Below are 26,551 nucleotides of genomic sequence, written 5' to 3'. Positions count from 1 at the left end.
AAATATTTGAAGGAAAGTCATAAAATTCGTAAAATTGAAACTTTTATTGAACCTTTAGACCAAAAAAATTGCTTGCACATGTTGAATCATATTTGATACGTCTTTCATATTGTATGATAAAGTGAAAATGTTGAGTTAAGGCCTAAACCAAACAAAAATGATGCAGACACTGAAATTTTTACTTGCCAAAAAAAAAAGCAATGAACTATCAATCAAATTACAGAAGGCATGTAGTAGATTGTGGCTGGTTTTGTACATGTGGGTCAATTAGAGGACGTCATACATAAAATATTCTCCTGCACAAAGCATCTGAATCTCACACAAGTTTAATAGTGATCAGTGTCTCCAACTTCTCATCTGTAAAGTCCGCAATCAAATGTCAAAGATCTCACTATGAGCTCAAACATTTCTCATCAGCTGCTATCCACATTCATTCATACAGTATTACTATTGACTTTTTATTTTTTACTTGACAGTATTCAAGGAATAACAGTTGATACTTAAAAGAAACTTAACTGAGAAATCACAGTTATAAAATGTAACCTCTGACCAATAATATTTGCATTAACATGGCCTTGGGATAAATTTGTTTGCTAGAGATCATACTATTTTCATTATTTATGGTTGGCAGAGCTTGCTTTTTTTCTTAGTTCCTGGGCTCAGCTCTCACATTTGTCTCCACATCCACGATGTTTCTGTGTCCTGCCCACAGACTCCCATCATTCATCTTCTGAATGACCCAACCAGACCAATGAGCTCAGTTTCACTAACTCACAGTGATCAGAGCTGCATTCCCACATCCCACGGCAGCTATGTTGAGATGCTCGTCAGAGCCGCATGCTATCGATCCGCTCCTCCTCCTCTTCTCTGGGATAATCCGCTCTCTGAATGTCCCAACTGGGCCTGACAGAGACAACCAACAGGCAGGGAGGAGCTGTCGTCTCTAACATTGTCTGTTAAAAGATTTGTCCATCCTGAAAACAGCAGCATAGTTGGTTGCCTTGTTGCTTCGTTCACTTGTTCCTTAACTAGCTTTACCAGACTCAACCAGCTTCACTGGAAAGATCATACTGTTTGAAAAGCTCTGTATAGTCTTTCAGAAAGGTCATTCTTGAGGATATGTAGTGTGGATTATAGATGAAAAATGCTATGTAAGTTTTAAGTAGCTTCTCTGGCCATAGTTAGAATCATTTTGCATATTTACAAAGGTAAGCCAGTAAGCAACCACACAGAAACGTGATAAGAAAATGCTCAATACACCATAGCAAGCACATAGCAAACACTCACCAAACTGTACTATTGTTTTTCGTCTTTTGTTGAAAGAAAATCATTTAAACATAGTCAATATTTAGTCAAAAATTGCACCTTTTAGCTAATATTTTAGTTGTCAAGAACATGTGAGTACATAAACCATTTTCTAGTGCATTGTTACTTAAAAGCATATTCACAATGCAACTTAGACATTCAGAGGAGCTAATTAGTTCAGCTGTGCATTTGCATAATTTTGTGCAGATGTAAGTTGTAATATTTGTTTTTTGTTGTGTATATCTGATTTATGTCATAGTAATGTATAGGATAAATTTGGTTAAGTTATATAGCAAGCACTAAGTTATAAACACTTCAGAGTTCATTTGCATCAATCCACCACAATATTGTAGATTTTTCTTCTCTCTTCAGAAGCACTGCTAGTGCATTTGTAAATATCTTGCTGTGTTATTCTTTCTCTCATGGTTTTGTGATTGTTGTTTTAATTAAAATCAAATCTTCTTCATCTCGTCTCGTCATCCCATTGTCATTGAGATCAAAGGAAGTCTTTGTTAATGAATCACTTTAGTTTGCCGGTGTGCTTTTGAGAAAATCCCTGACATTGATTATGGTTGGATAATTTGAGACAGTCCTATTCTTTGTAGATTTTTCTTCTTTCTTTAAAAACAGGTATTTTTGTATGGTTCGTCAAGTTTTTAAATTAAAACATTTTAATAACTAATGCATGTTTTCTTTATCTTGTCTCGGTTATCATCTAAAGCAAAAAAACCTTTCTAAAATCACATTTCCATCAGTGATTTCTCTGATGAGATTGTTTGCACATGACCTTGCTTGTATAAAAAACTGTTTTCCTCTATTTTTTCTTTAGAACAAGCAATAAATTCTTGCTGTCAAGGCAGAAGAACACGTTATCTTTCAATCATATTACTAATGAACCATTTTTCAGAATTGAATTTTTCCCCCTTTGCTCTCTCTTTCTCTTTTCCCCTCGTATGATAAGGCATCTTCTCAGTGATAACTCACTGAGGCATGTTAACCGCATCCCTGAGCGCTTCTTTAATTGAAACTTTTTAGTATCTCGCTCTCGTTCTCAAGTTTATTTTGCATTCATTTCACTTGCAGAAAAGTGAGAGCTGCCAGTATATCTCTCAAAGACAGAACCTCAACATCAAATCACACACACACACACACACACATGAAGCTCAGTAACAAAACTCCCCTAGTGCAGACACAATGTGCATCAATAGCACTTTACCTCTGTCAGTCTTGAATTATATAAATATATATATATATATTCACAATATATATTTATATATATATATAAATTCACAGCGACGGCTGCACACATGCATGAGGGTGGGAGAGAGAGTGATGCTATAGATCTTGATTACAGTGACACTCTCATCAGAGCACACATGCTCACATAAACACTGTTGTGAATAGTGAGATGTTAAAGTGAGCAATGCGAGTGAGAGAGCCCTCCTGGTAATTAATTCCAATTCAAGGCCTAAGTGCTTTGAGGAAAGATTACTGTGAGCCACCATGATGGAGCGGGATGAGCTGCCTCTCCTCTTCCTGCATTTTGCACTGATGCAAGAAACAGGAAAGATATAGAGGGAAAAGCTCTTTTACAAACCCAAGTGAGCTACAGTACCTTGCTGTTTTCTGTCTGCACAGATGCCTTCTAAAGGGATGTTCACACCGATAGCAACACACCAACCACAAGTAATTTCTTTTCAATAAGAATAACAATTCAATAACAATAAGGTGATTTCCAATGACTGTGATGCTACAAAGCTGGGCAACTTCTGCACTACCAAAACAACAGATACTGTGCTGATTGAGTTATTGTCAGAGTACCATTTTATGTTAAAATGCCCCACCCAGACGACTCCTTGTGCTTTTGAATTACTCTTTGATGTCATTCACCGATTGGTCTGTGCGGCACCACTTCAGAGCCAGCGTGACTATGGCCAATGGTTCAACGCGCCAAATGGTTCACCAAATTCGTTCAAAACGTGGATTAAGAAATGAAATGCCGGTATGGGTTGCTCGGGCAAAACAGACAACATTGTGTCTAAAATAACACAAGATTAACTTCTTAATAAACTGTTGTATAAGATGAGTATCACATTTGCACTCGTGTGATATTGCACTAAGCCTACTTCTCGTGTGATATTTCTTATGGGGATTTTGCCCCATATCTTGAATTTTAGGCAAGGCAAGGCAAGGCAAGGCAAGTTTATTTATATAGCACATTTCGAATACAATAGTAATTCAAAGTGCTTTACATAAAAGAAAGTAAAATAATAATGAATAATAACAAGAATAAAACAAGCAATTTTAAAACTTTTAAAATTATTTTAAAAATCACTTATTTAGAATGAATTTAAAACAGAAAATTATTTTTTAATAAAATAAGATAAAAAAACAGTGAAAATATAGTGCAATCAGTTTGGACATTGCACAGTGCTCATTCAATAAATGCACAGCTAAACAGATGAGTTTTAAGTCTAGATTTAAATGTGACTAGTGTTTTAACACATCTGGTCTCTTCTGGAAGCTGATTCCAACTGCGGGTGGCATAGTAACTAAAGGCGGACTCCCCTTGTTTTGTGTGAACCCTTGGTATTTCTAACTGACTCGATCCTAATGATCTGAGTGCACTGTTAGGCTTATATTCAGTGAGCATATCTGAAATATATTTCGGTCCTAGGTCATTTAGTTACTTATATATGAGTGAAAGTACTTTAAAATCAATCCTAAATGTAACTGGAAGCCAGTGTAAGGACCTGAGGACTGATGTGATATGCTCAGATTTTCTGGTTCTGGTCAGAATCCTGGCAGCAGCGTTCTGGATGAGCTGCAGCTGTCTAATGGTCTTTTTGGGAAGGCCGGTGAGGAGCCCATTACAGAAGTCCATCCTTCTGGTGATGAAGGCTTGAACAAGTTTCTCCAAGTCTTGGCTGGAAACAAAAGATCTAATTCTTGCAATGTTTTTTAAATGATAGTATGCTGATTTAGTTACTGCTTTGACATGGCTACTGAAACTAAGGTCTGTCTCCAGAATCGCACCAAGATTCCTGACTTGATTTTTAGTTGTTTGACCCCTAGAGTCAAAGTATGCATTCACCTTGAACACTTCATCTTTGTTTCCAAATGCAATGACTTCAGTTTTTTCCTTGTTTAACTGAAGAAAGTTCTGGCACATCCAACTATTAATTTCATCAATGCATTGGCAGAGGGAGTCAATTGGGCTGTAGTCATTTGGAGATAAGGCTTGGTAAATCTGGGTATCATCAGCATAGGTTCTTTCTCATTATTTGACTTAGTGGGAGCATATACAGGTTAAACAAGAGTGGTGCAAGAATTGACCCTTGTGGGACTCCGCATGTCATGTTATTCATTAAATGTTTTTATTTACATTTTTTTTATATTCTATAGATTGTGTTGTTTTGGAATTTATCCCCAATCTTGGTTTTGGAACAGTTTATGTGTTGGGGCTTTGAAGCCTTTCAAGGTTTCATAGTTTTGAAAAAGAGAAGGGAGTCCTCTCCCCTGCTGTCTTCTCTATTAAAGCCAAGAGCTCTCTCCTGGGTGCCTATCTCTCTGAGGAGGGACCTGCTATGGCCACTGACCACATCGTTATAATAGACAGATTTATGTGCTCTAGGGACTCCCAGAAGTCACATTACACCCTCCCTCCCTCCTGCTGAACTGCTGTACTGTTATAACCCAGCTGGCAGATAGAAACACTTTCGCTCTCCCTCTTATTCTCTTTGTAAGCGCACTCGTGCATAAGAGGAAATACAGGTGAATTTTAACTAAGCGTGAGACAACATCATGGACAACCCGTCACTCCTGTTATACTACACCTCCAGCTCTAATGGTGATAGATGTGGCACACTTGTGTATTATAACGAGAAGCAGGTGGCGTGTTTATTCCCCAGGAAGTGCATCGTTGAGCGTTCATATGACTGATATCCTGTACAGCGAATGAATCAGAGCTGAGCATGACAGTGCTCTGGGCAGGTCACGACAACAAACCCTCTTGGACATATGGTAAAACATTCAGGGTCAGAGCAAACAGCCAGCACTCTGTGAGGTCAGATACCTGGAGAGGTTAATTACTGTTGTGTCCCGAGGCTGAACATTAACCCAGGTCACCTATGGGCCACAGCATTTACGCTAATGCTAGCACGACTGGCTAAATCCTCTGAACTTATGCCATCACTCGCTCAAAAGGTCATAACAGATGTGACTGTCACAGCTTCTCAAGCGCAAAAGTGCCTGTTCCCAAATGTCAGTGGCAGGATATTGATTGGTGGCAGACGGTATCATTTAATTGGTTGAAGGCACTCTCTCTGGCCCTCAGCGTTTAATCACAAGCGGAGCATTTATGAGACGCCTTTGAAAGCCCAATTAATCAAAACACAACAATCAATGCGCAGCAGTGTGTGTGAATCCTAAACCAGCTACTTTAGGAGCAACTCCCCCAATTGCTTCATGACATAAAACCATAGGATTTTTAAAGATTTTATGCTTGTTTCGTCATTTTAGGCTTTTATTTGAATCAACAAAAGCCTTCTAGCAAATGTGTTTGACACAGATTCTTTCTATAAGGAGCGATTAACTGTTAGTAACCAGTCTTTTTGTTAGGTTTCCAATACAGCAAGACACACAATCAATATGCATGCAATTATAGCCACATTTTGAACTTTTAATCTTATTATGAACTAAATATTAATCTTTGGAAACGAAACATGAAAATATATAACATGGACTTGCTTTGAAGGAGGGATCTTAGCCATATTCAGAGACAAGTCCACACAGACTTGAAGGTGCTTTTCATGCAAGGTAGAAAAAAAAAACTAAAACTATCAAAAAAAAAAAAAACCTACTGACCACATAAAAAAAAACAGGAATTGCACAAATCTAGTACTGCTAGTACAAAATTTTTAAAATCTAGTTTAAAGTAGCTTGTACTTATATTAACTGTTTCAATGAATGCAAAATATGAAATTAATGAGTTACTTGTTCTTTAATTTGTATTACTGATAAAAATGTCATATTTATGTATTTTTATTTATTAATTTGTATAATTGCAACATTGACAGTTATTGAATTGAATCATTGAACTGACTTGAGCTGAAAAACAACACTATTTTCTTCAGATGAGCTGATTTTACAGTTATTGAACACCGAGTTCACTTAGAAACTATTGTCTTCTAGATCTGATTTCCAGCAGAATTGTGATATTTGAAATATTGGCGTCATTGATTATGTTACTTCCCTGTTTTAATACTGTGAAGCTGCTTTGAAACAGTCTGTTTGTAGCAATATTAAACTTGAAATGAATGAAATCCATCAGCTTTAATAGTTATTTCCCCCTGAAATGAAAAATAATTTACTCACCCTCTTATTTTTCCAAACTTGTATCTTTCTTTCTTGAAAAACTCATGTTTTGACAAGTATCTGTGCTTCCCTTATCAAAAGATTAAAAGTTATAATACCCAGACTATGTCATTACTCATTAGATCTCAATCTTCCTTACATTTGCATTTTCTTTGTATTTAAGTAATTATTTTTTGCACCGGACCGATTCCTTGTGGCATGTTTTTCAGTAGTAAGAAAGAAAGTCATATGAGCTTGGAGTGACATGAGGGAGAATAAATGATGACTGAATATGTTCAAGCAATGCAAGCATCTCTTTAGTTTTATAAAGACTGCATACTTTTTCCTATAAGTGCCATCAGTCTGTTCCAGTATAAACAAGTACCACAGCTGATAATATACAGTCATGTTTTTCTTTTGTTGGTCTCATGATCCGTTAAGCATTAAACATCAGCGGTGCTGGAATAAGACTCACGGGATGAGTATAAATCTGGACTGTTGATCGCAATACATGTAATTTCCAGAATCGCAGGTTCAGTTGCAGAGAGCCAGGCGACAGGACGTGCAGTTCATCACATTGTGGCGTCTGGGGCACTTTTGACCGGTTCACTGAAGAGCTGGGTCACCCATGGCTAATCATTAACTCATTATTGTGTATCAGGCTGTAGATCAGCTTTAACTCCAGTGCACTGAGATCTCTGACAGTTTTATGGAGGCTACAGAATACTTCTGTACAGAGCAATAAAACACTCCGAATGGAATCTTGGAATGCCGTGGGAATGTGATGGCATGAATAGGCTCATGTTCAGTGATTCAGACTTCCTGAAATGCCCAATCGCGCTAATCGCTCGAGGTGTTCTGCTCTACTGGGTCATCTGTTCCTCCTTGTAGGCTTCAATAGCTACATCCTTCACTTCCCTTTGATTGATTTCCGATTAATTTTTAAACCCTTCTCATGTTCTCGAACCTTGCATGCATGACATCATATTGTAGACATGTTCAATTGACCTTAAGACAAGTCAGCTTCTCAGATGTGTAAAGGGCTGACATCATTGCTCATAAACCTTTTAAACAAATACTGACATGGCATGTCAAGCACTGTCAACAGACTCGGAAATAAACCGCTCACACTTTGTCTTTATAGAATCTTCACTTGCCTTTTCATTTAGTGGTTTCCAGAGTTGCACTTTTGTCTTGGGTCACTGGAGGAGAGCATGCACAATAGCTCCCAAAATCTGCACATTTAAGCCACTTTAATATGCACTCTTATTGGGATTTATTCATTGGTGCACATTGGTGTAATCTTTCATCGAAATGTGATAACTTTTTCATTTTTGCCTGATGTAACCAAGAATTTTCCAATCCTTTAAGCACGAATCATATGAAGGCAACTCTACATGATCCAGTCATCAAAATAATGAAAACAGGATATGCTATTTTAAATTTTATAGAATTAAATATATTGCAAGTGCATGCTGCACACTGAAACGTATCTGTTTTATTGTAATAATAGCAAAATACTTAGCAAAGTGAGTGTTTATTTTGATAATAGCAAACACCCTTGTAAGCAAAAAATTAATTAATAAATAACTAAATAAATAATTACAGTTATTCCTTGGTAGTTTTCTTTTTTTTTAAAACAATAAATATAGTGTCATATTGCAGATTTTATGTAATCAAGGTGACATTTATGCATTTTGAAAACACTTTCATCCAAAGCAACTTAACTATGAAATTTATATTTTGTATTACATAAATAACAAAATATTAAGCAAAGTGTACAGACTTTTTAATAATAGCAAACACACTTTACAAGCAATGAATAAATACATAAACAATATTGTTTTGTAGCTTTTAAATGATAAAACAATAAATATATTTTGTTATGTAATACAATGACATGCATTTTAGCATTTGGCAAATGCTTTTATAAAAAGCACCTTATATTGCTCTACATAAGTTCTACATTTTATCAGATCAAACCTTGGCAATGCTAGTGCCATGCTCTTCGTGCATTTCAAGTGTGATGTAAGTGTCTGAACTCAGTAAGAGATCAACGAATAAACCTCCGATGCCCTCAACCTGCTCTGCTCATGTAATATAACAGCCCCGGTCGCAGAGCACAGGAGGATTTCTCCTCTTAAATTGCTCTGTGTGGTCTGCATCTCACGCTGAAGTTGCATTTATCTGCACGCTCCTGCATTCTCTTTATCTGTTGTTTTCACCATGTCATCATTCGCAACACAGTTCCATCTCTTTCCCCTTATTAGTGTAATCAGACTATTACTGTAGATTTGCTGTTGATACTTTGCACTGGGGCCAAAGTTATTTCGTAAAACTTTTATGGCCACACCACAGGATGTTGCAATAGCATGTCCTGAGGGGCTCATCTCTTCTCTCTTGTTAGATTTTTTTTTTCTTTGACTCACATACTCATGCACTCTTTTAGTGCTCTCTCTCACCACTAATAATTAGTTGCAGGGTGATAAAAGTCACAGATCCGCCTCTGGCCACATAATCCTGTAAGCGCCACACATCACTCATTCCCTCATACAAAGATTAAAAAAGTTTATCATCCAGCATGCTGGGCTCTGTATTCAGAAAGAGGAGCAAAAAGCTCCTACAAGGCCCTCGGGAATGACTGCAGTAAAATCATTGAGAGCACGGCTGTGGATCAGTCAAGGTCAAGATCTGTCTCCATGTTTTGTGTTATTGATTTTTAAGTGGGTATTGCCCTGTCCTGCCACCCAGAGTTTTTAGTGCTGTTTGTGTTTGTGTAAATGGCTTGTAAAGAGATGAAGTTGTTGAGTTTTTGAGTGTCTAGTATGGATTCAATTCAGACTGATAGCTGAGGAACAGTGAACATGTTGTACAGCGCTGAGTGAATCTCTTGATATATATATATATTTTTTTGCCTTTTGATGATACTGAGTATACATTTTGATATTTTTTATGTCTACTCTTAAGTGGCTTGAAAATATACTTTTTTCAGTCAAACAAACCACAATTTCATCCAAACAGCCAATTAGATTTAATAAATAATTGAAAAGACCAGTTAAAAGTAGTTTGTACTAAGTTATATTGAGTTATGCTGAATCATTTTAAATAAAAATAATAATTATTATTATAACTATACATATAACTATATATAATAAATAGCCATATTTCACTACATATGTTTAATTAAAAAAAAAAAATAATAATAATAATAAATGGGGAAAATGCCACATAGAGACTTCTGTGACCTTGATGGATTCATGAATCAATCATACTGACTAAATTGCCAAACAAATGGATGTAATCCAATATGGCTAAATCTGGAACATTTGAATTGTTATGAACTATTATTGTGTATCAAATACATAAATTAATTAATAAAGAGAAAATTCACTATGTTGCTTAAGTTTTATTTATTCATCTCCAATAAAATATATTGTAGCTATAATGTGAATATTTGTTCTAACACCTGGCTCGTATACCTGCTCACATTATGTCTGGCCTTTCTGTAAACATACTTATCCTGAGCGATATGATCTTGAAACCTTGTTTTCTATGTATTACTGTGTGTATTCGTGTTAAAAAAGGTAAAGGAAGCACACCAACGTCCTTTAGGCGCCTTAATTTTCCTCAATTTTCTCTGTTGAGGCAATAAGACTACATTCCTTCCTTTGCTCCAATATTTACAGCCTCAGATCCGTTTCCATCTTTGCAGATTCCTTCCGCAGCACAATCTCCCTCAGCCGCTCCACAAATCTCCTAGCATCACACAGCACTTGAAAGCCACAAATCTTGCAGTATTGCGTAGCTGCAGGGCGACCAGTGGAGCCACGCGTTGCACCTGGCTGCCAGTGATGAGCTCTATCACTCTGCATGAGCCAGAATTCCTCTTCCTGTTCCTTGCATGCCATCAGCTATAAGATGAAAGCTAGAGCCTTAAAGACATGCAGCCATGAGTTTGGACACACTTCACTGAATTTACAGTATATATTATATACATAAAAAAGTTTGATGCAAAGACTTCTAAAATGTTTAAAATTAGTTTTGTGGGCAAACGTAAATGATATTGACGCATAATTTCCTTAATACACTACAAATTACTATTGTTATTGTTTTTATGAATTTGAACTTTTTAGATTGTTTTTATTTCAATAAAATTTTAGTTTACTTTATCCATATTTTCTTCTTCCATTTGTCAGATGTGCTGGAGTGTAAATCAAAACCCACGAAGAAGGAGTTATCTAAATAGTTATTTTACTGATCCACAGGAGAAAAAAAATATGGCACATTCAAACACACATCCAAATAATTGAACATCAGTAGCGGACAAAGCAAAAATGGAGAACACAGATTTTTAAATACTGAGAACGTAATCAATGGGAAACAGAAACAAGCGTGGGGCTGTTTAATTAACTAAACAAGAAAAGGAACATGACCAAATAAGGAAATTCAGTAAAAACGTCCATAACTGTGACACCAGTTTTATTGATTTATTTTTTAAAGCATACATGTGAACTCCTAAGCATCCCAGCATGCACCCTATGAAGAAAGTTTTCTTTAATTATTATCATTAATATTATTTTTATTCATAATTTTAATCATCTCGTGAATAAAAACGTATAAAAATTTGAACAAGTCTCTTGTTGATCAGCCAGTTTAACCGTTTCATCATTAGACTCTGGCTCAAGTTGGTAAGATACAACCTATACCATATTTTCTACGTATTGACAAGTCTACAGGGCTGTCATTCTGTCATGGCAATTGCCGTTTTGTTTCCTACACTCGCTGTATGTGGTAGACCAATCCAAAGCTGTAGACAGATCTCTCTACGGCACTGGACCAATCACAGAGGTGAGGGCTCACAGAATGAGGGGTGTAGAGAGACTGATTCTTTGAACTGCTTCGTATGATTCGTTTATAAATCATTTAGAAATGATTTTCAAATTATATCTGCTTTCTGAGAAAACTAACATGGTTTTTTTTTTTACCTTGCATGCATATACATTTGTTTTAGGAGACTCATAAAACAATATTAGCAACCTTAAAAATGGCATAGGGGCACTTTAACTGTTATTAATAATTGTGAAAAGCACTGATCTGTGTCATAAAAGTGACACCACTGCTTGGTATTCCCAAGTATGCCCTTACATTCTATTGACTTAATAGACAATTATATGAATTTAATGAGAAAACATCACCTGACAAGTCAGCATTTATAAATCTGAAGTATCCCTCAACTCAAACGTCCTAAGCATGTAAATGGTTATTTGTTTCATGTCTCGAATTTCCCCTGCGTATTAAAAAGTTACGTTCATATACAGTTCATTACACGATGAACATCGGACGCTCAATATATCTATTACAAAAGACAAAGTGCTCATTATGAAATCTGAGTAAAGATTTATGCTTTGCATCTACCTTAATTCACCTTGTCCAGTTATTCACTGTTCATGTAATTTAGAGTATTTTAGAGTAAATTAGAGTTTAGAGTAGAGTTTTTATTCGTACAGTAGGCTAACTGCAAATGTTTCAACAATGATTTTGTTAACAGCATTCATTTTGCAGCAGATAATGATATAAACGTTGGTTAAATTAATAATTAATTCAACATATGTACAATTTTACTCCTATGGGGACGGTATAATGCTAGTAAAACGCCTTATAATTTGCGCAATCTTTCAGTATCTGACATAGATGTTGCTCAGTCAGTGGACATCAGGGATCTGTGGTCGAAAGTAGCCATAGTAAGAAATGAGATATTTAGCTGCTAGTGTATATCCAGAATTAAGTGAGACACAGATGTCTCATTAGCATTGCTGTTAAACTGCAATCCCCTTCTTAACTAAAGATCCACCAGTCTTGGCACTTCTTGTCTTTAATGAAATTTGGATGAACTGTTTGCAATACAGAGCCGGTGTTTATGACTCACACTGCGCCTGCTTCCCATGGGGAGTGGGCGGATAACAGGGGAGATAAGAGACTGCTGCCCCTCAAGGGTGCTCCTCATCGTTTCCCCTTCACACCCCCAGAGTCTGCTGCGAGAAGATATCATTCCCTCTGTGCTGCTTTCTGCCTGTCGCTGTATACACAGCTGACTTGGTCCTGCATCAGACCCAGAGAAACATAAAGAGTTTGCATCTGTAAACCATGTCGCCAAACAAGAAATCTAATACAATAGACATGAAGCTCACATCTATATTGGGTAAAATAGTCCATTTTAATAAGATGTTATTTTTATGGTGACTTTTCAGTTCTGTACTTCAGTAAGGATTGAGATGATGCTGGATGAATTTTGTCCAAAATGAGATCTTTTAAAGCCTAAAACAGCCTATAGGTGTGCACATGATGTCTATTTAGGCAGCTCACTAGGGTTTGGAATGGAGCCAATATGCCGAAATCAAAAGACCTCTGTAGTATTTGCTTTTGAAGCATCACTTTGATGTTGGGTGTTCATTTAAAGGAAAGAAAAAAAGTAACAGGTCTTTATAATTAAGTTCGGAAATCTGTGGTAATAAACCATTGATTAATGTGAAGGATCACCTTTTGTTTGATTACTTTATTGAGACTTCTGTGTATGATCTGTTTCATAAGAAACTTGACATCTGAATATTAACCTTCATTTCAGGGATAAACATTGCATGGATAGATAATAGCAGTACTCTTTGTAACAATATTGATGTTATTAAATGAGCAGCACAACACATTGCCGCCCTCTCCCTTCATTTGCTTGATTTCATTTGCTTAATTGAATATCCGGCAAGAAATGTGCTTTTTAAATGGCAATGCTGTTTAGGGAAGTACATATGCATCAGACTGATGAACTATTAATATTCAAAGAGCATTGATTTTCTAAGTATATGTCAGATATTACCACTGCTCTGGCTCGTGTTGAAGGGTTTTCTGTCGAGGCACAAGAAATCTGCACCAACCAATTTTTCCTCTGGGATTGTGATAGATTATACATCAATCCAAAAGTAATAAAGCAAGTGCTCTTTTCAGCTATAAGTATATCAAACACTCCTGCAAATAAGTGACATCATGTTGGGACTGGAATTACGACAAAATTATACAGAATTTATGTGCATTTATGTTAGAGGGCCACTCTAGAAAACAAAACTGTTGATGGAGATATATGACCGGGCAATATTTTTAATATTTGCAATACATTTTTGTGATGATTTTTGCTGTCAATAAAGTTATGCAACGTTGTAAGTATAACAGTAATTTTAATGCATTTTAATGCAACGCACTCTATAATAATTAGCTTAATTATTGCATATAAATTTAAATGATAAAATATTTGCCCTTGATTTAGTGAAAAACAGTTTGGAGAACATGCCGTAATTGTTTTTAGATCTTAGACAGTGTTGAGTACTCGAGACTCGGACTCGGTCTTGGACTCGGTCTCGAGACCGTATTTTAATGGTCTCGGTCTTGTCATGGACTCGTGTGCATTTTGACTCGGTATTGACTCGGACTCGAACATATTAGGAATCGGACTTATGTCCGAGTCCACTCGAGTCCCAATCAAAATATTTCATGATTATTACTGTATGTTAATGTTTATTTAAATTGATGTATGTTTGAGACATCCAATGACTGGTGGTTTTCTTTTGACCTGAGACGTTAGGCCAGCGACACACTGGATGTGTGGCGCAAGCGTCTCAGCTGCGTGGCGTGTCTGTTTTTAATTCGGCTCCCATGTTAACAGGTTAGATCTTGCAGACTGCCTGCGTGAGACGCGCATAAAACCCGTGCATGCTAGAAATAGAACCGACGCCTATTTTTCACGCGACACGCGTGCATGTTGGAAGCGTTTCCAGGCAAAATATACTAGGAAAATATGTTTATATATCATTTTGTACATAAATACATATTAATTCATGACATTTTGATATTTGAAAGTCTATAGGTTGGCATAAATTCAGATATAAATGTAATTTAAAAAATAAATTAATAATGAACGATTTTCAAATATTGCACCTGTCAAACATACTCTATTGTGCCTTCAATACTGTTGACGGTGTCCTATCAGTAGGTGTGTAAAAAAAAAAAAGGAGAGGTCTCCCTCTATGTCACCTACAGCAGCAGCAGCGCGCCAAGCGCCGCATGCAGGCACGCTTCTGGTGTGTAAAGACACAGAAAACGCGAAGCAGCCACCACGTTTCTAGCACGCAGCAGAGACGCCACGCAGCCATTGTGTCACCGGCCTTAAGTTACCCTCCTGCCATCCGCCTGTAGTGATCCCGCTTTCCAGAAAGCCACGTTGCTACATTATTTCTCTCAACTGTGTTATTTTTACAAAGTAGGACAAAATGGTCACAAAAAATATCGTTTAATTAAATTATATAATGAATACAGACACAGACTGATTGTCTCAACACTAATCATCTCCCCCCAAAAACATGTCTGACAGAATGCATTGAACTTATATGGCATTTCATCCAGCTTTCTTCCCCTGGCACATACACACTTTTGCATGAAATTTTCCTGGACAGTCACTCGGCTCTTGTGTGTATGCCCTCCGTAACTAAAAAAAACTTGGACTAGTGTGTATTTCACCCTTAAAACGCACCATCCAGGGAAATTAGCATTAGATTATCCGATGCTGTTACAGAAAGTGATAAAATGGTAACTGTTGTCAGTCCCCGCTTCCTCTGCACCAGTAGAGTGTTTTTAGTCGGGGTGGATTGATCATGAGACCACATCGTGCTTGGTTGGATAGCAGGATGGTCTCCTCACTTATTTTTTTGAAAAGTAATGATGCCCATCTGTAATCTTCACAACATCTAAAGTGCACATAATCCAAGACATTGTAAGGATATTAGCAGTCATTAGTTAAGCTTCAATGTTAAAAGTTATGTAAAAGCTGTTACAGTTGAACATTTACAGGTATAGTGGTACAGTAATGTTACTTGTACTAGAAAGGTTATATGGATGTGTATAGTGGTACAACGATGTTATGTGAAAATGAGCACTTAATATTGACAAGTTACAATTCATAATACTAATAAAATTACCTTTACACCACATACTATGTGGCCCTTTTACCCTTTATTGTTTCCACCAAACATTTTACATACTCTTGAAGATTTCTTTAGGTCTTGTCAAAGACCCAATCTCTCTGGTCTCGGTCTTGACTCGGACTCGACCCTTTCTGAACTCGGTCTTGACTCGGACTCAACCCTCTCTGGACTCGATCTGGACTCGGACTCGAATGAGCTGGTCTCGACTACAACACTGATCTTAGATGTAAATATTTAAATATATTTCACATTATTTATATACAGATCACATGCTACTTAAGACCAGTGTAGTCGGGACGTGCTTTTGAATCGCTGCATCCCTACTCTACAGTTCCTGTGCAGTCACGTCCTGAGAGAAACAGACTGACCTTTGACCTTTCATTCAAACACGCTTGCCATTATGGAGAGTCTAGCTGCCTGCTCATATCATTTGTCTTTCAGCAGAAGCAACTGGGGTCTTTAGAAATGCAGGCTGCGTTCAGTCCGTGCTTTGTTTTCCCAGCGTGCTCTTCCTGCAGGAATGTTCAGGAGACTGCAGGTTGGGCATGCCGGAGACGCTTGGCTGGTGCAATTGTAGCACCCACTCAAAAGCTGGGTCTGTGTTTTCTTTGGAAAGGCAGAGACGGTGGGGAGCAGCCTGCTGTAATTACAGCGTGTGCTGAAGCAGAGAGACTTGTGTGTGTGTGTGTGTGCTGAGCGTCATGCACTGCAGTGTTTGTGTGCATGTCCCTAAATGCTCGCAGTTTAATGCAGTGTCGGTGACTCTGTCAGCTCAGCGGTTCTCTTCCAGACTCATGATTTCCATAATAAGAGGGAGAAATGGCACGCTCGGAGACGGAGAGATGTTTCCGTCTGCTCAGCCTGCAGGAATGTGGAAGTGCACCTTCAGCTCCCGATCAAGTGTTTGAGGGTTTGATGGTGGAAGCTGTTTTCTGCCGTGGTGGCAGTGTGATTAGTGCTGGTCTACAGGCGTCTCTCTCTGTGCTGTTTCCATGATTGTTTTCTCTGTGGCAGAGGGGGGGTGTTGGATAGCAGATGTCTGCATTGTGTGAGCATGATTAATTAGCCCAGGTCTGGCCAATTACATGAGGAACACTTCTGGTTAATAAATGAATGCTTCATCTTAATCATGAGTGAGTGAGAGTGAGCATGGGGTGGCTTCATTGGAAAGACACACAAGGGCCCTCAGCACACAGGCTATTAACACACACACACCTCAAGACACACACTCTCAGTGTGAACCTGGCACGATGCGTGTGACCTCCAAAGGTCAGAGGCGTCTGTGGTCATTTAAATGCTCTCCAGGGACTCACTGTGTCTGGAGCTCACTTACCTGTGTTTATAACCACTTTATTAAATTAACACAGTGACATCATTCGTTGTGTGCATGATGTCACTGTGTCAAAGGAATAGATCAGCCCAGAATGCCATTGACTGACTTTTTATGTTCTCCTGCTGACCAGTTATGTCATAGAGAAATAAATCCTTAAACTTATACTTAATGTCATATGGAAATAAATCAGGTTTACTCTTATTATGCCATAAAACACTACTGGAGTACATCTGGTGTTATTTTTCAGTTTTTTACATACCTGTAGTATTATTGTATTAAAATTATGATTTTGCTTTTATTTTTGCATACATTTTTATTTTCATATTTGTTCAAGTTCTTGTAAAAGTGGTATAGGCTTTTGTTCTTTTTTATTAGTTTATCTATTTAGTTATTCAGAAACACATCAACACCAGTGTAGTCTGATTCCAGAGCTGATTTGTTTAATTAATAGTTAGCTCTAGTTACCATATTGAGTCACGCTGATGAATCATTGTGCCAAAAATGAGTGGTTATTTCATGTTTTTGTTTCACATATTTAGATTACTGTGTAACATGATTTTCAGTCAATAATGACTTAATTTTTTGGCTCTGTTCCTCACAAAATCTATCGTATGACTTCAGAAGACTTCATATGAAATGCTTTGCTCTCCGAGTACTAATAATGAAGTAATGTTTGAAATGTGTTGATGCAATGTTTGATTGCATCCATTACTATGATGCTTCATGGTGTCATTCTCCTATTGCTTTAATTTATGGGACGATCATATAGAATTACAGGAATGTGATGTAATGCTAATAATGATGTCGTGTTTGAGGTATTGTATGTGCTGTTTGGTTTGCATCTTTCTGATGTTATTCTCCTTTGTGTCCCCCGTCAGGTCTCACTAAATGGTAGCGTGAGTGTGTAGTGATCCAGCAGGAGTTTAGGAACCCCTGCGGTGAGTGCCATCCACGAATCATGGTGCCACACACCCGACAGGCCTCTCCTCGCGGCAGAACCTCGTCCCTCCTGCTGCTGCTCTGCCTGGCGGCGCAAATCCACGCAGACAGTGAGTAGCACTCTTAAAAATACTAAAATGACTCTCTTCTCAGTACAAGACTTTGAGTACGTACATCTATGATCTAAAGAGTCAAGTGTGTAGGAATGGGAGTATCATGCAGTTTACAAAACAAACACAAGCTTCTTTCGTTTTACATCACACCAGTTGTCAAGGGTTGTTTTCTTTCAACTAAATTGAGGGAATTCTGGTTAGTGCTATAAGCACAGCCTGGGAAAAAAAGGAGATGAGAAAATATGGATGTCAGAGGGATTTGAGATGTTGGATGCAATCACTGCTGTGTTGTTTGTGTAATAACATTTGCAGTAGGAGCTTTCGGATTCACATCGATCTTGCTTGTCTCGAGGGACCCGCGCAGGTCTTTAAGGGCCCGTATTTCGAATATTGTCTTTCATGAAGTGTAAAATGTAGCTGCAAAGTTGTAAAGCTGAAATTGCATGATAATTAGAGTTATTATGCCCTCAAACACTATAACTGTAGCTTTGTGTGGTTAACACCATGTCGAGAAGACACTATGTCTACATCGGATTCACAAAACACTTGCTTTTGAGAAATTAGCTCCGTACCCAGTTTATTTGGACCAGTGGCTCTACTGAATCACAGCCTGCAAATATGATAAATAAAAGATGTTTATATTTTCTATCAAGCATTCAAAATACAGAGCTATGGTGATGAGGGTATCGTTTCCGACACAGACTGACCAATCACAACAGACTGTGGCATCTGACCAATCAGAGCAGAGTAGGCTCATGGAAAAGAAGGGGTTCAGAGAGACTGAATCTTATAACTGTTTTGAACGAATCGTTTGAGAATCATTCGAAAATGAGGTGGTATTAAATTCATATTTTGAGTAAACTGAGGTGTTTTTAATCTTGCATACATGTAAACCTATTGTAGGAGACTCCAAAAACAATATTAGGAACCTTAAAAATGGAATAATAGGGGGATTTTACTGAATCTGTTATGCTCCATGTCACGTTTATCTAGCTTTTCAAAGGGCAAATTAAAAAGTCCTAAAATATGAGACCTGCTAGTTTGCTTTTTTTGCGGGTGTCATTATTGAAAGATTTGGGTCCTGAAGCATAGGAGTCCCTGGAGAAAGATTTCAGCAAGTATTTTTGCAAAATCAAATAGCTGTGTTTACTCCAGCAATAGATCAGAATTGATAAGAGTGTGTTTGTGCAGCAGTATGAGAGTCACAGGCCTTATGTCATGTAGTCCCTGAACCCTGAGGCCAATAAAAACAATAAGAACACCTAAGTCTGGTCACTTATTACCGCTGCTGATCTTTATGGTGCAGTAATACCAGCAGCATTAATCATTTACTTATCGCTAGCATTACCAGACTAGGACTCACCTTATATGGAATTATAGTTGTGTACTTTGAGAAAAATATTTACATCTTGCAGTCTTCTGGAAGGTTGACCAAGTTAGATGTAGTGTGTTTGGTTTACAGCAAGGTTAAGTTAGCTATTGGCTGTGGTCTTTTATTCACTTTGTTTTGAAATAGATGGTGTAAATATCTGGGGCATGTGGGCCATAAATACTTGAGCAGCAAATCAGTATATCAGAATGATTTCTGAAGATCATGTGACACTGAAGACTGGAGGAATGATGCTAAAAATACAACTTTGCATCATAGAAATCAATTATATTTTAAAATGTTTTTACTTTTACTGTATTGATGAGCAAATAAATGCTATGCCAATTTTGAGCCTTTTGACAGTATCCAGGAAAATGTATTTAAAATCTAAATAGATATTTTAATTTACAATTATTGTGTCCAAATGAATCCAAAATATTTAATGCATGAAGTAAAATACATTAAAATATAGTTCAGATAATAAAATAATCTACAGTGGTCTTTACAGTGGAGTAATTGTTGATTTTCATATTCCCCAACATAAAAATATTTAATATAAACAGCGACCATAGTATTTTTATACAACATTTGTAAGTGATGATGCACATTGTCACACCACCATGAGTTTCCCGCTCCGTGTTTGTATCAACATGGTTTTTCACTTGATCATGTTCAGGTGTGTCTTGTTATCACCAATACTGAAGTCCGGTCCTCCTTTTGCTTCATTTCCGGTTCTGGTCTTGTGTTGCTGTGTTTGGATTCCCTGTTCTTCAGTTGGATTTGCCCTCTTCGGATTATTAAAGACTTATCTTCATCTTTATGCATGCAACTACACAGCCATGCAAGATGTGACACATGTGATATGTTCATTCGAGTTTTGAACCAATTCATCAAAACTGATCTGCAGAATCAAATCAAACTCTGTTGCCACTTTTATGACTTAATTTTAAATCAGATATGCAATTAAAATGTTTTTGTCTTAATGGTCTCATAATTTGAGTCGTGGCACAAGTTTAGGAAAACTAAAGGTTGTTTAAAATCATTGTAATGCTGGCTAATTTTATGTTGGCATTGTACAATTTATTATAACAGCTGTCAGTGTTTGTGACTCAGATGTCAGGTCTGTAGATGGGGAAGATGGCGAATGTTCCTGAATTTGCCCTCTGCTCTGCTTTGCTCTTGACGCTGGAGCCCTGTGCTCTTATGCAGGGGTGAGAAAAGCCTTTAGCAGGTTTCTCAGCTGAATGCACTGGTTTTTTCACTCTTATAATCTCTGGCTCTCACAGTCTCTCTATCCTCACTGTAGGATGTCCTTCCACCAGCAGCTGGACCAGCTTGTGTTCACATTATGTTTTTCTCAACTCCTCCATTTCTTTTTAGTCTCTTTGCAGACTCGTGTAGGAATTAGTCTTGAAGACTGTAAGCACAGAGTACAAAATCACCATGTTTTATTTATGAGAGCACATACGGTGCACCTTTAGTGTGTGATTTCAGCAGCGCCAGGACTTGTAGAGCGGCACATCCTCTAATTGATGCTGTGCTGAGTCTGTGTTGCAGAGCTGCTTCTGTGCTAATTCCAGTATGAGATTAATGCAAAGGGAAAGGAAATCACCTCTCAACAAGATATCGCTAAAGCCACATGCAGCTAAAGGAAAGAACCATCCTGCTCCTTTTCTTTCTTCTTTGCCTGGTTCCTTCATCTCTCAACCCCAAAATCGACTATTGCTTAGAAAAGTCGTACACTGGGAAAATTAGATGTGATAAAAAAAAAAAATTCACTCTGAAATTGCTAGCAAATTTCACAAATAATTACAAAGAATCAGGTACCGTATTTTCCGGACTATATCAGGTGCGACTTATTTATCGAAATTAATTTTATATGAACCGAGAGAAATGAACGAATAGAAAACATTACCATCTCCAGCCACTAGAGGGCACTCTATGCTGCTCAGTGCTCCTGTAGTCCACCACTGAAATCATAGAGCGCCCTCTTGTGGCTTTAGATGGTAATGTTTTCTAAATAAATGCGACTTACAGTCCAGTGCGACTTACATATGTTTTTTTCCTCGTCATGCCGTATTTTTGGACTGATGTGACTTATACTCAGGTGCGACTTATAGTCCGAAAAATACGGTACTAACACATTTAATAAAACATTACATTCAGAAGTAGAAAGACATTTATAAATCTGTTGTCAACCAAAGAGAAGCCTTTGAAAAGTTTCCCTGTATTTTTCAGCCAAAATAAAACTTTTTTTATATACAGTCAGTGACTAATGAGATAATTAACAAACTGTTGAACATAATGACAAATCGAACAAACTCAGGGAAAACTAGGTTATACAATATACAATATTATAGAGTATACACATTACACTGATGGAAGTGTATCCAGAAAATCCATTGACATCTGCGTCAATTAAACTAATCACCAATACTCACAAGAGAGTTAACAATGGGTTGTTGCCTGACCCCAAAAAGGGGTCAAAAAAAGGGTTGCTTGTCCCCTAAGCTCTCTTCAGACACACACAGGGCGAAATCTAAAAAGATTTAGTGAAATCTTGTTACGCAGATCTTTTTAACCCATTAAGCACTGGAGTGCCTCTAATGTGTTCATTCAGACGAAGCACTTCTTAATCGAATCTGAACTGATTTATCATGAATAATCAATGTTGTTTAAACCTGTGCAGCTGAAGCGGATGTTTGGCCGGTTCAGTTGTGAGTGTTTTGTGTCGTGACTCCCATGAGCCTCTGAGCTCAGGTCAGGTGTGAGGTGAAGGGGCTCCTAATTGCTAATCTGATGGATGCTTTTATTCAAAGCGACTTACTGTTAGCTTATTTCAAGTCGAATCCCTCTGGAGTAACCTGAGGTTAAGTGTTCTGCTCAATGGCGAGAGCTCATGAATCATCCTTTATAGAACTGGAACCAATAAAGATGCACTTCAGTGTTTGCATCGAGCCAGAAGCGTAGCGCTCTTGACAACATGGAAGAAGAAGGTGGAGAAGAAACTTTTGAGACCCTTTTCTATATTAGTTACATTAATAAAAGCTGTATCCACATACACTATATAAATATTTATATATTTATATAAATGTGTGTGTTATTAACCTCTACCTAAGAAGCATAGAAGCACCATGCGACATTGTCATTGAATAAAATATTTAAAATGGTTTTATGATGAATTCTTAAAACCTACTTTTTAAACTAGGTGATTATATATATTTTTTTTATTTTAATAATCTTGGACATTTCATTTGTGATTCCCAAGCCTTTAAGAGTGCAAAATGTACTCTAATGTAGAATAGAAAGTAATCAGATCAGCTCGACTGTGTTAAATGAGAGTTTATTGTATATTATAAGCAGGTATGAGAGTTTATTGTATATTATAAGCAGGTAAGTGGCTGTAGAATGAACAGACAGACTGATGAGAGTGTTTCTGTCTAGAGAAGGATGAGAACACCTACACAATCACAGCAGGAGTCACTTCATCAGTCAGTCTTCAGATCCATCGGCAGGAGCGCTGCACATCCTGCAGGCCAGAAATACAGCTGTGTGCCACACCGGAGAGAGCTAGTGTTCAAATTGAAGACTCGTTAGAGCTAAAGGACCCTTATATATGTGTGCGATTTACCAGGTTATTTCCAGGTGACATAGCAAATGATGGTCGTCATCTGATAAAGATACAATTTTGATTTATGAGAGTTCATAGCTTGTCATAAATTAATTGTGTTTACCTTTTTGCTGATCAGACTCATTTATGACATGTTAGCTAGTAAGGGTGTCAAAAGTACCTGTACATTCACACCAAGTCAATACTGTGTTTAAACAATACAAAAAAAAAATATATAAATTATATATAAATAATTCCAGTCCTTCTGGAGTCATCACTTGTATGACTCTCAATACAAATCAAATATAAACCAGTTATGACAAATACAATTGGTAAAAAATATATTTTAGATATTTTTTACAATTACTAAAATTATGTATATAATGAATATAAATTATTTTCTATATTATTTCTATATTTTATTTATATTTTTAATAAAGCGTAGTTTTCAAGTTGGGTGTTAATAAATTCTATATTAGTATAGATTAGTCTTCTGGTTGAATAAGTAAGGAATAATTGACGACGGGCGGTTGAATTATTAGAAAAATGATGCACACCCGAATGTCTCTTTTGCTAGTTCAAAATGTAATTTAAAGCTGGTAATGGAGGAAAGAGAGCAAGAGAGACAGAGACACAGAGAGAGAGAGAGGGCTTGTGTGAATTAGGCTAGCTCTGTGCGTCTCTAAACAGCGCTGTTATTACCTCACTAGTGAGAAATGTCATGTGTTGTCTTTAAGTTGCTACACTATAAAGGCTAACTGATAAAAGTGTCAGGGCAGCGCTGACAACACATTTTTGTGCAAACCGTGTGACCGTTATTACTGTTAACTATGTGAAGTTATAAGGAACTGTAATGCGGTCAAGAGAGCTGCCTGGAACTACATTCACCGTGCGTTTCCCAGAAAATAATTGCACACCTCAGAACGTTCATCAGCCAATCAGATTCAAGCATTCAACGGCCCTGTAGTATAATAGAATAGTATGAATACCATACTAGAGAACACTGGAGAGAAGAATACAGTATACAGTGTGTGTGTGTGTGTGTGTGCGTGCGTGCGTGTGTGCGTGAGTGTGTGTGTGTGTGTGTGTGTGTGTGTGTGTGTGTGTGTGTGTGTGTTTGTGTGTGTGTTCTCTGCCACTTTATTCAATAAGGCATGTCTCTGGAGCCCTGCTCACTCGACTATGTCTGAGCTTAAAAGCCTGCGTGTGGATTTCTCTGTCTCTCTCTCACACACACTGTGTCCTCTGTACCTGTTCATTTTCCCTGAGCGCACATCAGCCCACACACACTGACCCAGGGACATACACTCCTGAGAGACGCACGTGCATTCACATGTGAGCGAGCAGGCTTGACATTGACTGACTATATGTGTCCATTAAAAACAGATTTATGACAGCAGATGATTATATTTCTCATATCCTGTCAACAAAGAAACAACAGACCATGAAGAGTTCAGAAATGTGAGGTGATGAAAATGTTCCAACAGATCATTTGGATTTTTCCATTCTGTCCAGATCCTGTGGTGCATGAACGCACACTGATCATCCTGTGTACTTTGCCAGCACTAAATAAACCTGAAAATGAAGGTAACCAAAGAGACACTGTAAACACAGAGAATGTCTACAGGATATGAGTCTGCTGGGACACATCCACTAAAATTACCAAAACACCAGATAATTAAAAAACAAAAATTATGAGCAGAAAGATCCTGCAGCATTTGAGCAGATACAGACAGTTCTTCTAGTGAAACAAAATTCATTTTTATGTAACATACTGTAAGGAGAGCATTGTGTACTATTTACTATTGTTGTTTTTTTATATAAAAATCATATATATACACTACCGTTCAAAAGTTTGGGGTCAGTAAAGCTTTTTAAAATGTTTGTAAAGAAGTGCCTTCTGCTCACCAAGGCTTTATTTGATAAAAAAAGCAGTAAAAACATTAATATTGTCAAATATTGTTACAAATTAACATATCTGCATTCTATTTGAATAGATTTTAAAATGTAGTTTATTCCTGTGACTCCAATCTTCAGTGTCACATGATCTTCAGAAATCATTCTAATATGCAAAAGATGTGTGTGGAAATCATAATGTATATGTTATTTTTTGGAATTATTTGAGGAATATAAAGTTTAAAAGAACAGCATATATGTAACGATATAAATCTTTACTATTACTTTTTTTCATAAATGTATCTTATCCTGGCTGAATAGAAGGAAAGATCAAAAACTTCTGAATAGTAAAGATAATAAAGAATTATATTATAGGAATAAATATCGCAGTAAATGTGGTTATTTTGCCTTTTTGTTTTTACATTTTGTGTAAAAACGTCATATTATCTCATGCATGGTTCACATACCGTCAGCCACTTCATGCATTCAATATTTTCATACTGTCCACAATAAACTGCAGTTCCAGGAGTGCTATAGTAGTAAGCCATTTTAAAATAAGTGTATTTATCCAACTAAGAAAATGATTTGTTTAGTATCCTGAGCTTACCCAGGGGTCTGTTTCACAAACATCTGAGACTATTTGAAGAGCTTTTTCTCCACATTGTTATCATTTGAGCGAAAACTGACTAGTGCATGTTCTTTTCATCAGCCATTTAGAAGACTTGTGCACCTCTGTGGCTGGTGAAACCTCTGTGCCTGTGTCTTTGTGTTTGTGTGAGTGATTCCTCTCGATGTGCATGACTGATCCGGGGTTGCTGCACCATTAATGAGAGCTTTTCAGTCCAAAAAGCAGCAACTTTGTTTGAAATTTGTCATTGTTAAATGCAGTTCTCCCTCCACTCACATCTGGCTGTCTGCCTATATGCCATTAAACCCTGGTTATCTGAGCCCAAATTAGAGAAAGGTCCTGTAGGACAAGAGCAGGGTGTTGAATGACAATGGCACTGCTGCAGTGATCGACTCTCTCTCTCTCTCTGTGTGTGTGTGGGGGGGGCTTCTCTGTCTCTATTTCATCTTGACATTTTATCCCTTCTGCTTGTATACTGCTACTAGCAGTGTTTGTGGCACTCTAACCTAAATCACAGCCAATGGCCAGACACACACTTCACATTCAGTTTTTAGGAGCAAGTTTATGGTTACAGTGGCTTTAAAATGTCATATTAAAACATATTTTATGCATATTTAGTTATGTTTGTGACTTTTGTCATTTGAGCCAACTTTTATTTTTTTCTGTTCAGCATAAAAGACAATACTTTTCCATACTATGGGAATCAATCCCCATTGATTCCCATAGTATGGAAAAAATACAGTTGCTATTATCAGCTGTTTGGTTGCACATATCTCACTCATACAGGAGAGTACATTTTTTTTTTTTTAAACTGTCCCTTTAAGTCACAAGTTGCTGCCAAAATATAACTGCATTTAATGGAACTTCATGAAAATAGCAAATCCTGTTTCCCAATTGGGACATCCAATTATAATATATAGAAATAATAATATAGAAATTAAATAAATCAAGACGCACACAAGACAATCAGTCACAATCAT

The 26,551-nt window shown here is 37.2% G+C and overlaps 1 protein-coding gene across 18 annotated transcripts in view; it reads left to right on the top strand.

Moving 5' to 3' along the window:
- Positions 1 to 26,551, top strand: part of LOC113050982 (receptor-type tyrosine-protein phosphatase F-like) — a 183,904-nt gene that overhangs the window by 41,839 nt on the left and 115,514 nt on the right. For all 18 annotated transcript variants that reach the window (XM_026214519.1, XM_026214510.1, XM_026214509.1 and 15 more), the window contains one exon: positions 17,895 to 18,065. In XM_026214519.1, the coding sequence (XP_026070304.1) occupies positions 17,975 to 18,065 (91 nt within the window). In that variant the 5' untranslated portion in view covers positions 17,895 to 17,974. The remainder of the gene's footprint in view (positions 1 to 17,894; positions 18,066 to 26,551) is intronic.

This window comes from Carassius auratus, chromosome 31, assembly GCF_003368295.1.
Source record: "Carassius auratus strain Wakin chromosome 31, ASM336829v1, whole genome shotgun sequence".
Taxonomy (NCBI): domain Eukaryota; kingdom Metazoa; phylum Chordata; class Actinopteri; order Cypriniformes; family Cyprinidae; genus Carassius; species Carassius auratus.
Note: the sequence above shows the minus strand (reverse complement) of the source record. Positions and strands in the feature narration are given on the sequence as shown.